We start from the raw sequence: 15,387 nt of genomic DNA, 5'->3' as shown, positions 1-15,387 counted from the left end.
CCACGTAGGCCACTGACATGTTTTTCTAAAATTTAACACGTCACACTTGTCAATAACAACACCAAGGCCTTTTGTAATAAAACCTCACAGATATCAATATTGCTAATAATGTGCCACTAGCCAATCTCTCTGAAATTTAACACGCCACTCTTGTGAATAATAACCTCAATTAAGGCCTCCACATTGCCGAGGCCGACCTCTGATGCATACTGGACTTACTCGGTGACATTTTGACTATTTGGGAAATACAAATACTCTCTCTGCTTTGAGCTTGATGAAATGCTGAGAGGAAAACGAGAATATGAGGAGGAAGAAAGACTAATATCATCGAAGTGACACCAATATGCTCAGAGCGAAGAGTGCATATTTTGGACTCTCCTTTCCTTTTCGATGAGTCTTCAGTGGTTGTTTGTGCTTAAACCCATGAGCTTTTGCTGTGAATGAGGACGCCATGAAGTGACAAGTTTTTGCTCATTGGAAAAAGATGAACTTTGAGTCATGTCCTTTTGACTTGAAATACAATGAGAAATGAGAAATCCTTATTATTCTTGGAATTGTAGAATTTTTTCCAGAAACAACTTTAATGTTTTGTCTTTTTTTTTTTTTTTTTTTTTTTTTAACAAAGTGAATTTTAAATTACACTAAAATATAGGGATAGAATGCAAGCAAAGAAGCATCTACGCCAATTTGCTTTTATTTTTTTATAATAAAATACTTTCTTTTGGTGGTCAATAAAAGATTGTAATTTCAGCATAAAAAGAAAAAACAAGACAAAGAGGTTTCTTTTTTGGTCAAGAAGAAAAGGTGGTGATCAGCTCCTCCAAGTATAAAAAATTAAAAAATTAAAAAGTATACTAATTATTACACTATTTATCCCAAAAAGACAACAGAAGTTAAATAGGAAGAAAAATAGAAAAAGAAAGAGAGGTCTCTGGTGGTATGGGTGATGGCGGTTGCGGCAACTTCAGAAACAATTGACGCTCAAATTGGGCATCTCGCCTTCTAAAGATTTTGATTTTCTTGCACAGACCAAACCCTTCTCTCATTTTCTGAGGAAGACGCGACAAAGAAGAGAAACAAGAAAAATAAAAGAACAAAAATGGGACCTTCGAAGCACGGTACGGACAATAACAGGGGCCTCACTGGGCACGCATACACCCTCTATCAGCGTTTCAATCATGCTCTCAGCCTCGGTAACAGGTTTGCCTCACACCACTTTTATCCTCATCCTTCAATTTCAGGCTTGGGTTCTGTTTTCATATGAATTAGAACGAATACAAGTTTCTTTTTTTTTTTTGGGGTGTGGGGGGTTGTTTTATCTAAGCTCAAGAGTCTAAACATGGTTCTTATGTTTGGATTATCTAGTAGGGTATAGCGAAAATGGGTTCTTTTAGCTCAACCCACTTGTGCTGTATGTTGAAAATTGATTGGCGTATGATTGAGACAACTTCAGGTGGTTGGAATTAAGTTTTAGTTGCAGTAAATGTAAGGTCTTATTGAAGGCTCATGTGGCCTGGTCTGCTGGTCGTCACCATAGTTTGATATCACCTTGTGGAGTTCAATTTTGAGATTTTAACTTGGTTCCATCGCAATTTAAGGAGATATCCCAGTGATTTTGTTCCATGCACACCATATTGTGTGACTTCCATTCCCACGATCATCGTGCATTGTGCTTTGTCCAACCAAACCCTTTGCTCCAATACAGCACCTGTTAGTGGCTCAAGTGATTAGGAGACCCACCTTGTTCCAATATTTTCACAACTTAACCACCTTCTGGAGTTGATGGTTTAACTTAAAAGTCCTTATTGGAACTTAAGGAGATAACCTGCTAAGCATATCCAATTCTGGACGATCACCTATCCTATTTAAGACAATTGTATTTAATCCACTATTCATAGCTATGATTGGGTGCACTAACATTTGGCATTTCTGGAGTCCTTCAGATAGGGCTTGTTATATCCCTCATCAAGCACTAAACAAAGCCACTAGTTAATGAGAGTCTACTTAGAATTGAATTGACGTCATATATGGATAATTGATTCAGTTATGACAGAATAGGCTTAGTTAATTGAAGTCCAGTGTTGTGTAAAAGATGTGTAGATTGATTGCTACAGCTAACGGTATTATTCTTCCTATACTGGCTTGTGTCTTGCAGATTTTGTGGTGACAAGGCAAAAAAATGGCAGTGTATGGATATCGAGATACAAAGACATGTGGTCCACTCAATAGCTGCATTTCTTGATTATATTTCTGGGGATACACTGCATCATCCACTTGTGAAGGTATAACAATATTGTTCCTTTACAATCTCTATGGATCAAACAATTTAGTCTTTTATTTATTTAGTGGAGCTTCACTATGTTGACTGTTGTATTTAGGTTGATCATCAAATTTTATTCATATCACAGTATTAGACATGGAATTTTAACCCCTGGTAAGAAAATTTTGAAGAAAACAAATAAGTTGAGTGGAAAGTAGGTGTGCAGTTACAGAAACCACCTACACCTTATTATAGGAAGTTACATGTCATAGGCTGGTAATGAGTATCAGCACGATCATGTTGAGGTATGATATATGTTAAATTGTATTTGTATAATTTTTAGCTCATTGAATTACATGTAGCGTATGATGTAGTCTGACGGCTATCGTCCGTGTCTACGCATGGGCTTGTTTTGGTATGCTATCTCTTGAAAACATAATTTGGTCCTGGCTAATTGAAAATTTGAACAAAACATGCTATGTTTGGAGTTCTATAACATCAGTGGTATCCAATACTATCTTAAAGCATGTCCTGGTTCCCCCTAATTCAGTTTTTGTACAAAACATTATGTTTCTAAGATTCTATAATGCCTTGTTGTAATTTGTATCAGTTCTGAGCTGTATATGTTTTCATTTTTAAATCCTCTCATTATTTTCTCCATCAATTTTCAGGCTTCAGTTTCTGACATCGTCGGTGCATTAGTTTGGATTCTTCAATCTAACAAGGGAGCCATGTTGAGCATGGCAGCAGATGTGACATTAAAATTAGTCAGCATTTTACCTAAATCAGTACTGCAGCTTTATGCATTAGATCTTGTTAATCCTTTGTCATCTTTATTATCTTCGCATCAAACAGAAGTTGCTATATCATGTGCCGCAGCACTGAATCTTAGTCTTTCAAACCTCAGTACCAAGAGTGGAAAAGAAGTTTGGGATGTTCTCAAGAAAACAGAAATTGTTTCTCAAGTTATCACTAACTTACGATGCTTTCCTGGATGTGCAAAGCAAGTAGAATATTTCCAAGAGATGGCTTTACTTTTGAGTACCATACTATGGTGGTGGTCTCCATCTAGGTTTTCTGTTTGGAGTGATGCTGAACTGATGAAAGGTTTAAATGATATGCTAGATAATTATGGAAAAGCTGCAGTTTTGAAGTTGTATTCTTCTATAGGTATTAAACATTCAATCAGGAACAAAACCATTTTTACATGTTGAAATTTTATCAGTTAGCCCTATATTCTAGACTGTTTGGTTTAAGTTTCGATTAATTTTTCCAGCTTTATGTGGTCATGGGACCAAGAAATTATTAGAAAGTGGAGAGGTCCTTGAACAGATGGTGCAATGCATGAACAACTCACATCCTCATCCTGTTCGAATTGAAGGATTCAAGCTAGCCCAGTGTTTAGCGGTGCTAATTCTAACTTGGTCTCCTTATAAGAAATCTTGTTACTATAGTTAAAGGGGCATAACGATGTTTTAACTCAATTTTCTTTACGGTTTTGTTTCAGATAAATGAAAATACATGCTTACAAATGATGAGATTATGTTGCAAGCCTATTATCAAAGCCATAATTTCTGGAATGAGTGAGTTGAGCTCAAATTCTAGAAAGGTCTCCAATGAGCAGATGTCTTTGCTAGAGGAGGCATGTCGCTTGGCTTTGATTACTCGTTGGACAGGGGAGCATCACATTCATTTATGGAAACAAGGGATTGACAAAATCCTCCTTGATCTTCTCTTTAATTTTCGGAACCAACAGTACAAACATTCCATGTCATTGGATGAGCAAATAGCTACTGCTAAGGAGGGTCTCAATGCCAATTATCTTCTTGTTCTGAGGAGTTACATCTGGGATATTCTTGGATGGCTTGCAATACATTGTGGGGAGGATTTCCACCCTGAAAGTGAACTCTACATTAACATCCTCATTACATGTGCATGGTAAGGCTTCATCTGTCAAAGACCTTCCTCATTTTCCAGACTTTTATTTATTTATTTTAAAATATCCTGATACAATGTTCTTTGGACCCCAAGTATTGTTTATATCAGGTGACCCCGCAGTTGTCATTTTAGTTTATATCTGATAGATGGTTGCTACTTTTCTGATTTTCATTCTCTGTATTCTTTGATAGCTTGACCTTTGTTGATGCAATTCGAAAGTGGCATAAAATATATGAAAAGGATAATGCTGGTGTCTTCAGAAGTGAATCAGCAACGAGGGCAGTTTTTATGATGATTTATTCTCCTTGCAAATACATTGCATCAAGGACCAGAACCATATTGTCTGAAATACTAGAGCCAGATGGATTGGAGTATCTGAAAACCTTAGTGCATTTTCTAAATAATCTATCATCTTGGACTGAATTTGGAATGCCAGATAGACTCCAAATTATAATTTATTTAATGGGGTTCGCATGCTATTCAGGTTTGCCACAGTACCAAACCTGGGTGGTCAAACGAAGAGGGGTAAAAACATTATTGGCTCTTATGAGGTGGTGCTTAAGTAATGATTTCCATATAGAAAGATCGAGCTTTGCTCCACATTTGCATAATGCAGTTTGTGAGAGGATATGCTGTTGGGTTTCCGCAGAAGACTGGGAAGGCAAAGACATTCTTTTATTTTTCAGTTTGTGGGGACTGGCTGAGTTGATACAGCATTCTCTATGTATAGGAAATAACCAAGACAGAATTTCTTGTGAGATGAGACATATAGAAGCTCAACTAGTTAGCGAACTTCAGGATATCTGTACCAACAGTTGTGCTCCTGGGCTGCAATGGTATGCTGCATTTATTCTTAGTTACTTTGGATATTATGGCTTTCCAGGAAAACATGCAAAAAGGATTGGTAAAGCACTTAATGAGAAGGATGATGCTGATATACAACTCATTCTCGCAAATGGGGAGTGTTTGAGTGTCCATGGTGTTGTGCTTGCAATTCAATGTCCATCGTTACTGCCTCCTGAAGTGCTTCTTCCTGGTGAGGTAACATCTGATGATTCTTCAGGGGGAGGCTCTATGGAGACTTGTAGAGGGTTTCAGAAAGACATAAGATTATCTGCTCATGTTGATCACCAAGCGTTGGTGATGTTGTTGGACTATATCTATTTGGGATATCTTCAAGCAGGAGATGAACTTGCAAAAAAGTTGAGGACTCTAGCCAAACGCTGTAATCTACAGTCTCTGTTACAGATGCTGTGTAGAAAACGTCCCAAGTGGGGCACTGCTTTCCCAAGCATAGATCTTAATGTAGCTCTGGGTCCATCTGGACATTGTTTCTCGTATGTTTTCCTACTTTAATACCTATGTAGGATATGTTTTGTTGCATCACATCAGAATTGTGTTTTTTTCCCCTTTCTCTATTTATTTCTATGTTTCACATTTGTGCCTCCATTAGGAAGAGTGCAATACTGTGATGATGTAGTAACCTGAGTAGAGACAGGGGCATTGTTCAAATAGAAGGCTTCTTGGTTTGACAATGCAAAGGACTTTGTTTCCTAGTATAGACCATATTTTATATTCTAGCTTCGTGCTACTAGTTGGTTTTCCAAATGTAATAATAGTATGTTAATAATATTTGTTTAATTTTGGTTTCAGGGATGTCATACTAGAAGCTAAAGCAACTGAGCTCTTGGGCTGGACATGTGGTGTTTGCTCTCTACCACGGCCACATATGCATGCTCACAAAGTTGTATTGTCATCAAGTTGTGATTACTTGCGGGCCTTGTTTAAGTCAGGAATGCAGGAGAGGTACTTGCAATTTGTCTTTCTATATAGATAACACAGAGACCTGCACATTTTTTATTGAAAGTGATTATGTATATAGTTATTTTATATTACTCCAAAAAATTTAGTGTGTTGAGGTTTTGAGAAGTGGTTCTTCACATTGGCTTACGGAAAATGGTTTCCAGCACTTTCGAGCATCTTTGGCAGGATGTGGTGGTCTTTTAGCAGAGAAGATGTTGTAGAATTAAAATGATTTTGCTTACATAAAACTGTTCATATTGTTGTGCGCATATTTCCATAATGAATTTCTATTATTTTGTGATATTATAAATGTTGTTGTATAGGATTATTATTAAATGTCTACTATCTTATTGGTAAAACTGTTTTAGCTTGTTAAAGCATGTTCTATACCCTTATATTCTCAGAAAGAAAAAGGGATATATTGTTAATAGGAAGTAAAAAATCATTGATGTGTTATCCTCCTAAAGCAAATAGTTTGGAGATGAGAGTTTCTGTGGCTACCATGTATGCTTCTTATGCGAACCATTTGGCTGTTGATTGCGTTTGCATATCTGGGTCTTTAAGTACAGCATTTCATGGCAGTGCATTTGTGTTTCCCTTGTACCTTCTGTCAGGGGTTGGGTGGGTCGATGGAGAGGCAGCGCCTAGGTTTTTGATTATTTATAATTAATTTCACATCTGAACTGAAATTTATTTTTGATTTACTTCTACCTATTTTATGTATTTAGGTGCTAGTTCTTCTATCACTTAAAGCAAAAGAATAATAGATCCTTTTCTTTCTGTGCTTCTTTGCATGTATGCTGCACTGTATCACTCTTCCTTAAATATTTCTTCATACTTGCAGCCATTTAGAAACCATAAAGGTTTCTATTAGTTGGGAAGCAATGGTTAAACTAGGCAACTGCTTCTATTCCGGTAAGCTGCCAAAGCCTCCCTCTGGATGTTTATGGAACATTATGGATACTGAAGAAAAGTTGCATGAGCTACAGCCATACGTAGAGCTTTTTGGGCTTTCTGAGTTCTGGCTCATGCAAGATGTTCAAGAAGCATGCTCAGATGTAATCATATCATGTCTTGGTTCTTCCAGAGAGTTGTCTATTAAAATACTACACGTTGCTGCCAATTTATCTGTGTGGAAGTTGGCCGAAGTTGCAGCAACTTATGCCGCACCTTTATATCGCCAGCTATGCAATTCTGGCGAACTTGAATCGCTTGATGAGATGCTGGTTGAAATGGTTCGTGCAGCATCTGTTCAACTCTCTCAACAGGTTGGTAACCATTCTCAGTGATTTAATTTTCTTTCAGATTGTTCAGATGATTGAAAAGATATGGAACTGTGAAAACGACTAGTTTTTTTTTTAAGAGTTTATTGTGCAATCAAATGTTAATTCTGTTAATTTTCCTTGTGTTCGTTTCTGGGGAAGTTCTTGTGGAGTTAAGAGTACGACCTCATCATTTTTTGACGTAAATCCTTGTAAGGAATTGCCTGCTTGAGATTTGCTATTTTTTTCTTGAGGGCAGATTCGTTCCATGCTTATTATTTTGATATATAATGCTCCGTATGTAAGACTATCTGTTTCAACTCCAAAGTCCCTTATCCAACAATTATCCCCATCTTTCCCTCTCCCTTGGAGGCAGCTTAGCTACTTGGGGTCAATAAATAAGCCTGTTCGTTAGGTGACACTGGTCGGTAAGATCCTCTCACATTGGCCAAAGACATGGGATGACCAGGGTGACGGGTTTATGGGATGTAGAGCTGAGCTTCCAATAGACCAATAAATAAGCCAGCTCTTTCTCTACCATTTACAATATTGGCTTTGGCTCGAGAGTAAGTTATTTTGGGGTTTCAGTGATCCTTTGATCTTTCAGATTCAAGTACTTAGAGAAACTTGAGTTTATGCATCCCTTCCTTTCTTTCTAGGGACAAGTATTCGGGTTTCCTGCCAATTTACAGTCTCCTCTCTTAAATCTATCCAAGAAAGGCCTCGAGATTGTGTAGGATTGTATGAATTTTGGTTTTAAAAATTCTAGTGAAACTTGCTGTAAGCTCTCCTCTTATGCTATAAATTTAATCAGCATTTTTAAAATTAATGACACTTTTGCTTTGCTGGTATTTTTCATCTCCACTTTTGCATGCTGAACGTTAGACAAATGAAAAGTTTTCCTTATAAACTAAGGTTCTTCTGTAACTTCTGTATCTGAGAGATGTGCAAGGACGTAAAAATTTCAATTTCATCAGTGTTCTTTTTTTTTTTCTTTTTTTTTTCTTTTTTTTTTTGTGGGGAGGGTTAGGGGGGAGTGGGGATGGTCACAGAAGGTTGGTGGGTTTGGCATTTTTTGAAGAGATATTTCTTTGTTTCTTTTGTCTCAGACTAGGGTGAAAGTGTGACTGTGTTTTGAATCCTTCAAATGTATTGCTTTGTGTTTGATGGTATCTCATGTTATTTCTTGTGTTTCAGTGAAGCAAGCTTTGACTGTCACCTAAGCATATGTCACTAATTCATATGTCTCTAGCAGGCTAGCAGAGAGGACCAAGTGCCTAAACTTTACAGTCGTCCATCTAGCAGATGAGGAACGTTGCTACAAACAGGAGGAGAAGTGTGATGGTAGAGGATGGATATCTCCATAGTAGGAGAAGGAACTCCACCATTCAGCCTAGATTTTTTTTTGTGGTGAATCTCTTAAGTTCTTTTTTTTCCTCTCCCGCAAAATAAATAAATAGGCATCATCACTGCTCTTGAAGTGAAATTAGTGTATCATGAGTGCTCTCAGAAATCAGATATGCGTCCATCATTCTCAGCAGGTTGATGCTCACAATCTCTTGAACACTTTTGTTACCTTTTCTTTTGGGATATTAACAATCTAGAATTTAGAGGGTTTTGAAAAACGCAATTTATCTGTCATTTTATTTTCCAGTAATCTGTGAGTTATTGCAACTGAAAACCTGTAATCTTGTTTTGAACCACATACACAAACCCACAAAAATACATATTCATTTAGTTCAATTAAACTTCTACTAGATCAATGGGGATCCTGGTATTAAAGCTGATACAGAGTTCTCTGGTATTGGTAACAACAAACTCTAATTTTGTATTTGAGAGAATGAATAGTTTTTCATCAGTTGATGTATTTGATAATACTTTTATAATATTGATTTTACTTTTCATTACTATCAAATCTCTGGGTTTTTTTTCTTCTTTGGAAACTCCCCTGATTTTACATTAAAAAAGATTATATCCAATTTCATAAAATTTTGGTTTGTAATTCTTCATATTTTTGAACAATTTTGAGAAACACAGTGCATGTGTGTGTTTGTGGGAGTGGGATACAATTTCATTAGAGATATCTTCATTTTTATAGTCATATTTATGGCCTCTTTTAATTAGCAAATAGAAAAAGATAATGAACAATAGGTTCTTCTTTTAAAATCATTGAGAAATTCATATATGTATGCTATAGTTGTGAATTTTTCAAAGTTTCAAAATATGACGATTTTAGAGTTGTTCTCATTGTTGTGCTGTTTTCTTTATTTCCTTTGAAGTTTTATAGCCCTGAGCTATGTGCCTTCTCTCTCTTGCAGTACTATCATTGATGATGCCTGTGCATAACTTACGTGGATTCAAGTGGAACAACCAGGAAGAAATAAGATCGTCACAGCAATTCCATTAATGAAGTTGGGTTGTAGAATGAGGACAAGGTATGTTACCAACTTACCAATTACAATACCCAGTTTATATCTTGGCTCAGAAGACCCTGCACATGTATACCCAAAAAAAAAGAATCATGCACATATCACAAACCCAAGTACCATAAAATTATCAGGGGTTGATGGTGGAGAAAGAAGAACAGATGTAGAATTCAGGTCGTGAATGAAAAACAGATACCAATTAATCCTAATGGACTGTACTGGTAAACCTTTGAGAAAAAAGTCTTCACCGTCATGACAGAGGAATGAAGGAAGAAAATATTGGAAAGAGGATGAAATAGGACTAAACCTGCAGCAAACGAAGGGTGATGCTCCAACCATTCTCTGCGCTTCCTATCCCAGTCTTCAACAGGTTTCCCAATGGAGTAGATGAGGTCCCGGTCATCATAGAATGTAGGCTCAGCTGGGTCGTAGCCCAAGTAAAGGCCTTCGACAGCTGTATTCCCGGTGATGACAGGAGGGCGCAAACCAAAGATGCTCCTTCTACAAATCGAAACCCATCAGCAATTAAAGAAGGAGCTTTGTGCAGAACTGAGCTCCTAGATGATGTTTGAAGTAGAGGGAAGTCCGGTGAAGGGCGTCTTCATGAAATAATAGCAGTGCCTTTGTGATATGCTGATAGCTTTGTGTATGTGTGAGCTTAAACTTTTAAATACACAGAGCAGAGAGTGTAAACTTGAAGGTACTACTTTGGAAGCATTAATTCTTGAACATACAGAAACCGAACTTTGAATGAAAAATCTTTCTCAATTCACCCACACTAAAAAGAGGTAAATACAAGTCACTGGGTACCGCTACTGTGAGGCAAGAAGCCAATAACCTACTCAACAGGTCCAACTGAAAAATATTGTACAATATAATCACCAGATGTGGTACTGCATGTGTCCTTTCGATATCCCGAATTTGAAATAAAAGTTAATATTCGTTTGGGAATGTTTCTCTAGAAAGTACTTTTATTCATAAGCGCTTTTAATAAAAGCATTTTTATAATAAAAAATTTGAATTTTCAAAAAAAAAATCCAAGTACTTCTTGGAAAAACACTTGGGAGGGTTTCCTAAAAAAGCACATAGTACGTGCTACTCCAGAAAGCGCTTCTATGACTGAAAAACGCTTCTAAAATTATCTGTTAACGTTGTCAGAAGTGCTTTTAATTGTCAAAAAGTGTCTTTAACCGTTTCAGAAGCACTTTCAAACAGGCCCTTAGTACCCTATCCAAGTTTTTATTTTATGGCCCACTGATAAGTAATGTGTATACTGACAAATCTGTCACACAAGTTAACAGGAGCAACTGAAATCAGAAAAGAAGCGCAATTTAATTCAAAGGAAATATGCTAACTAATCAACAGATACAACTAAAAAATATAATTTATATCTTGCAAATCAGGTACCAGACTAACCAAGGCATCTCCTCAAACCAACTTTTAAGAACAATAATGTACAAAGATACAAAACCCAAGTCATGAGTCATCTGTGTGACAAGAAGCTCAATTTATGTGAACACCAATAACCTACTCAACAAGTACATCTACTTTACATTTCTGTCTACCAATGGCTCATACCAAACAACCAATTGCCAAGATTCATGCCTTCAATGGAACATTTGCAGGGTACATAACAAACCTAGCTTATTCGATCATACACTTAAAAAGTAAAGAATTAACATTAATGTTACACAGCTAACTCATTGGTGCCAAACCCATCCCAACCAGAAGAACACGAATGAACAAGTAAATAAAAAACTACGAGGCACTTGATATGCACGCTACATCATTGCATTATAAAAATAACCATGTTATACAACCCAATGTTATAACGTTGGGGCAAATGTGGGGTTTTGTGACATTATCCTTACTTCCTACTATCGATTGTCACACAGTAAATATTATATTTTTTAATAGTAATTTGATATGTTTGCATTGTATAAATGAAGAATTGAAGTTGCACTGGCAAGGTTGAATTGCGTTACTGGTGCGCACATAAATCATTCTTGACCATTGATGCATTTTGGACTCACAATACATCACTGGTCGGATCCACTCACAATGCATTATCCTACACTCCAAATGAAAAAGCATTGTTGGGTTTTGATGCCCTTGTTATAAGCCGGCAAATTCGTAGAGGGCATGGCAATGAAGGGAGTGATGAGTTGCTGTCACTTTGGTTGAATGCTAGTGGGTAATGTATACAGTAGAATGGACAACGGAGGGCCCTGCTCATGGCAATAGGCAATGGGCAATGTGTGGAAATTGTGTGTCACGGGTTTGACTGAGGCTGGAGCTTCATATGATTTTTTTTCAGTAATTAAGGCGCTTTCAGCGACGGAATTGGTGTTGGGTTGGAAAATGCTTTGGCGGGGGGCTCTTCCCTTTTGGAGACCTGGCATGACAACGAAATTCATATGGACCCTGAACTTTATGGCCTTTAACTCTTTAGCATGGGTAGGTCAAGCAAGCTCTCCACTAATTGAGGCCATTCAAAATATGATGTTTCATTCATGGGTTATCAAGTCTGGATAAAAAGTACAGTTAAAGTTTGGTTGGAAGATGGGTTTTACAGTCTCTTTATGTTTTCAACAATGTCTCTTTTAAACCCTAATATGCCATGAGATTCATGTGAGATTTCTCTTAGGAGAGACCAATAAAGCTGAGAAAAGAAGACTCAAATTAGGCCACACTCAAGTTTGAATCTCCTTCTTCATATATTATATTAATTTAGAATAATTTACACTATCTCTTGTAGAAATATAAAAAAAAACCGAGAAAAAAGTGAGGTTTTATTTACGTCACTTTTCTTGCAATTTATACCTTTAACATTTTGGTGGAGATTAGATTGTTGTGATTAGAGGAAAGGTCAAAAAAAATTCACCATAATTTACACTTTAACATTCTTACTCACAAATCCATTCTTAACAGAGTGAAATAGAGGAGAAAAATGAAGTTAATACAAAGAGCATCTAAGACTTTTTTTATTTCTGTAAATTGTAGCTGCTGCATATAATATGGCTGAAATGAAGAAGACAAGCAATATGAGCTTAAATTTCAAGAGCTGTCTCATGTCTTTTAATGTAAAAATTTGACAAGAACCCTACTTTTCAACATATCCAGGAGCATCTTAAATGCAGCCAGACTCACAAAGAGGCTCTTCTTCTTCCATATTTACACTTTCTACTTTGCAGGACAACAAACAAACTGAACAATCAAATCACAAAATCAAGCAGGGAAATCAAATGGCAGGGGAGACACCAAAGATGAGTTAAGTAGGTCTGGATGCACAAACCCAAATCTGCTAAGCACTTGATTGTCTGCAAAATTCAAAGCCTTCTGCATCCCATTCCAACAAGCCTCCCAAGTATACATGGAGTTGTGCTCTCCACTGCAAGGCTCACAGCCAGTGAAATGTGTCACAAAGGGCCTCCTCACATTCTCTTTCCAAAAGCCTCTATCTTTCATATGCTTCTCTCTCATTGCACCATAAAACAAGCTCATCTTCTCTGCATGCCTTCTCCTCAGCAAATCCACCTCTCTGTCAATCTCCATGTACCCTTTGCTGATCTTGTCAAGCCCATCCACTATGCCCAACCAGTACCCATGCAAGTTGTACTCACTCTCCAAGTAAATCCTGTCCGCCCACCTGTCCTTCTCTTTTATGAGGAGGTAAATCAGAGCCGACTGATCATCTGACCCAGGATATGCCTTGTCCTTGATCAATGACTTTTGGGCTTTTCCCCATTTTTCATGGTCAGGGTTCTGTGGGCCCATGCTGGTCCATCTTTCCATCAAGTCCATGGACCACTGGCAGTTCCTGATCAACAACACACCAGCATTGAGACTTGTCCAGCTCTTCTCCTCATACAGCATATTCCACCATCCATGCACAACCAAGTTATGATCTTTGTACCTCTCTAATGGCAGCTTGAACTCCATGTCTGTGAGAATGGCATCCGAGTCGACCCACCAGATCCACTCGGCCTCAGGATGAGCCAACATGGAAGCTCTGAGAAGTGGGTATTTGGCCCAAAAGCCAGTCCCTTTCTGGTTCAGCAAAACATTGTTGTAAAATATTTCATGCCCATGAATTCTACAGTAATCAACTTTGTTCTTGAACAGCCTCAGCTGCAAATGATCACCAACTGGGTTTTTGCACACGTTTGGCTGAGACCCAGTTACAAGAAGAACTTTTTCTTCACTTGCAGCAAAAGAAGGGTGAAGCTTGAGCCATTCTCTGCGCTTCAAATCCCAATCCTTCATTGGTTCTTCCCCGAATGCGTAGCTGAGATTCGGGTCGTCGTAGAATGTGGGCTCAGATGGGTCGGAGCCCAAGTCCGGGCCGCAACCACCCGTGCTCCAGGTGATGATGTTGTCGATGCTGGTGCTGGGGTTGATGAAGGTGAGCAGAGCCCAAACCAGAGACAACGCCATTGATGCACCTCCAACAAAAAGAAACCCATCTGCAATTAGAGAAGGGGCCTTGTGAAAAACTGATCTTTTCTTAGGTGATTGTTGAAACAGAGAGAATTCTGATGAACCCATTTGCAAGAAACGCCCAATGCTCTCTCTCTCTCTCTCTTCACTCTCTGAAAAGAGTAGCTTGCCCTCTCTCTCACTCTGTTTTTGTGATTAGAACAGAGTGTAAACTGGAAGAAACATTAAATACCAAAAGCTTTGTTTATTGGGTGCCAAAGTACAAAAGACTTTCATGAAACGGACTATCACCAATAATACTATTACACGTCGCATAGCATTATTGGCCGGAAAAAAACACTGTTTTTTTCTCACCAAAGTGCTTTAGATAGGTCTTAACACGTGGAAAGAATACAAATTTGAGTTTTGGTCCAAAGTTGAATAATTTGGGTAGAGATTAATGAAATAATTAATTAGTGCACACTTTGTTGCCTTAATTGCTCTTCTCTTTTTACGGTTTGAGTGTCGGCTTAAATTTGACCACCGAGACAACGTGATGCTCCCTTTATCTGTTTTAAAGTCGGCACATCAACTTGTGGTTAATTACATAGCCAAGATTGCAGAGTTTGATTGGTGGCCGAGGTATTAAAAATAAATAATGAGATCCCCAATATATTGAACATAGCATGGACTATTATTTTCCTTGAATTATTTTCATGTTTCTTGGAAGCATGGGCCATTCTATTATTATTTAACATAAAGAAATTTATATATATATAGCATGTCACGTAGACCTTGTTTTGGGTAATTTATTGTTTTCTTTCCATTTCGTATGAACTTGCACATGGTGCTTATAAATGCACTGTTTTTTTCTTTTTCCTTTTCTTCTTTTTCTTCTTTTTCTTTTGACCTTTTGGTATTTTATTTTCAATATTTGGGGTAGATTCTCAGTGTTGTGTTTAATACTCTGTGTTTGAGTGCTTCAAATACCCAAAAGAAGAAAAGGGGGAAAAGAACGATGGGTTGGGATCGTATTCTTTGCAGGATCTACAAGTTAGGTCATTAGCACAACTTGTTTGTTCATGTGTTGCCAACTTGTCATGCATGCATACTAGTGGATAACATGGTATTAATTAAGGGCCTTTTAAGACATCTTGTTAAGTTTAAATCGAGGTTCCAAAAAACTCACCGGATATATATATTAACTCTATCTCTTTCTGACTCGTCATGTAATAAGGAAGATTTCCTCTGTAAAAGAAACTGCTTTGCTGGTTTTTTT

General features: G+C 37.5%; 2 protein-coding genes across 9 annotated transcripts; one reads left to right on the top strand and one right to left on the bottom strand.

Annotated features, from left to right (window-relative positions):
• LOC18778747 (BTB/POZ domain-containing protein At1g04390) lies at positions 459–10,447 on the top strand. Of its 8 annotated transcripts, none has more exons than XR_002271175.1 (11): positions 460–1,200; positions 2,156–2,282; positions 2,932–3,430; positions 3,537–3,667; positions 3,768–4,198; positions 4,390–5,535; positions 5,852–6,004; positions 6,846–6,916; positions 7,089–7,269; positions 8,516–8,804; positions 9,582–10,447. XR_002271175.1 is itself a non-coding variant. In XM_020561843.1 (11 exons), the coding sequence occupies exons 1-10, from the start codon at positions 1,100–1,102 to the stop codon at positions 8,628–8,630; spliced, it is 2,955 nt and encodes a 984-aa protein (XP_020417432.1). In that variant the 5' UTR covers positions 460–1,099; the 3' UTR covers positions 8,631–8,673; positions 9,582–10,447. The 8 variants fall into 8 exon arrangements, 4 of the variants coding, with proteins under 4 accessions (XP_020417433.1, XP_020417432.1, XP_007212422.2 ...); XM_020561843.1 differs by having other exon boundaries at positions 8,516–8,673; XR_002271176.1 differs by having other exon boundaries at positions 462–1,200; positions 8,519–8,804.
• Positions 12,646–14,431, bottom strand: LOC18781268 (putative glycosyltransferase 7). Its single transcript, XM_007211908.2, has one exon. It carries the CDS (start codon positions 14,235–14,237, stop codon positions 12,918–12,920), a length of 1,320 nt encoding a protein of 439 aa, XP_007211970.2. The 5' UTR covers positions 14,238–14,431; the 3' UTR covers positions 12,646–12,917.

The sequence above is a fragment of the Prunus persica genome, chromosome G4, assembly GCF_000346465.2.
Source record: "Prunus persica cultivar Lovell chromosome G4, Prunus_persica_NCBIv2, whole genome shotgun sequence".
Classification (NCBI taxonomy): Eukaryota; Viridiplantae; Streptophyta; class Magnoliopsida; order Rosales; family Rosaceae; genus Prunus; species Prunus persica.
Note: the sequence above shows the minus strand (reverse complement) of the source record. Positions and strands in the feature narration are given on the sequence as shown.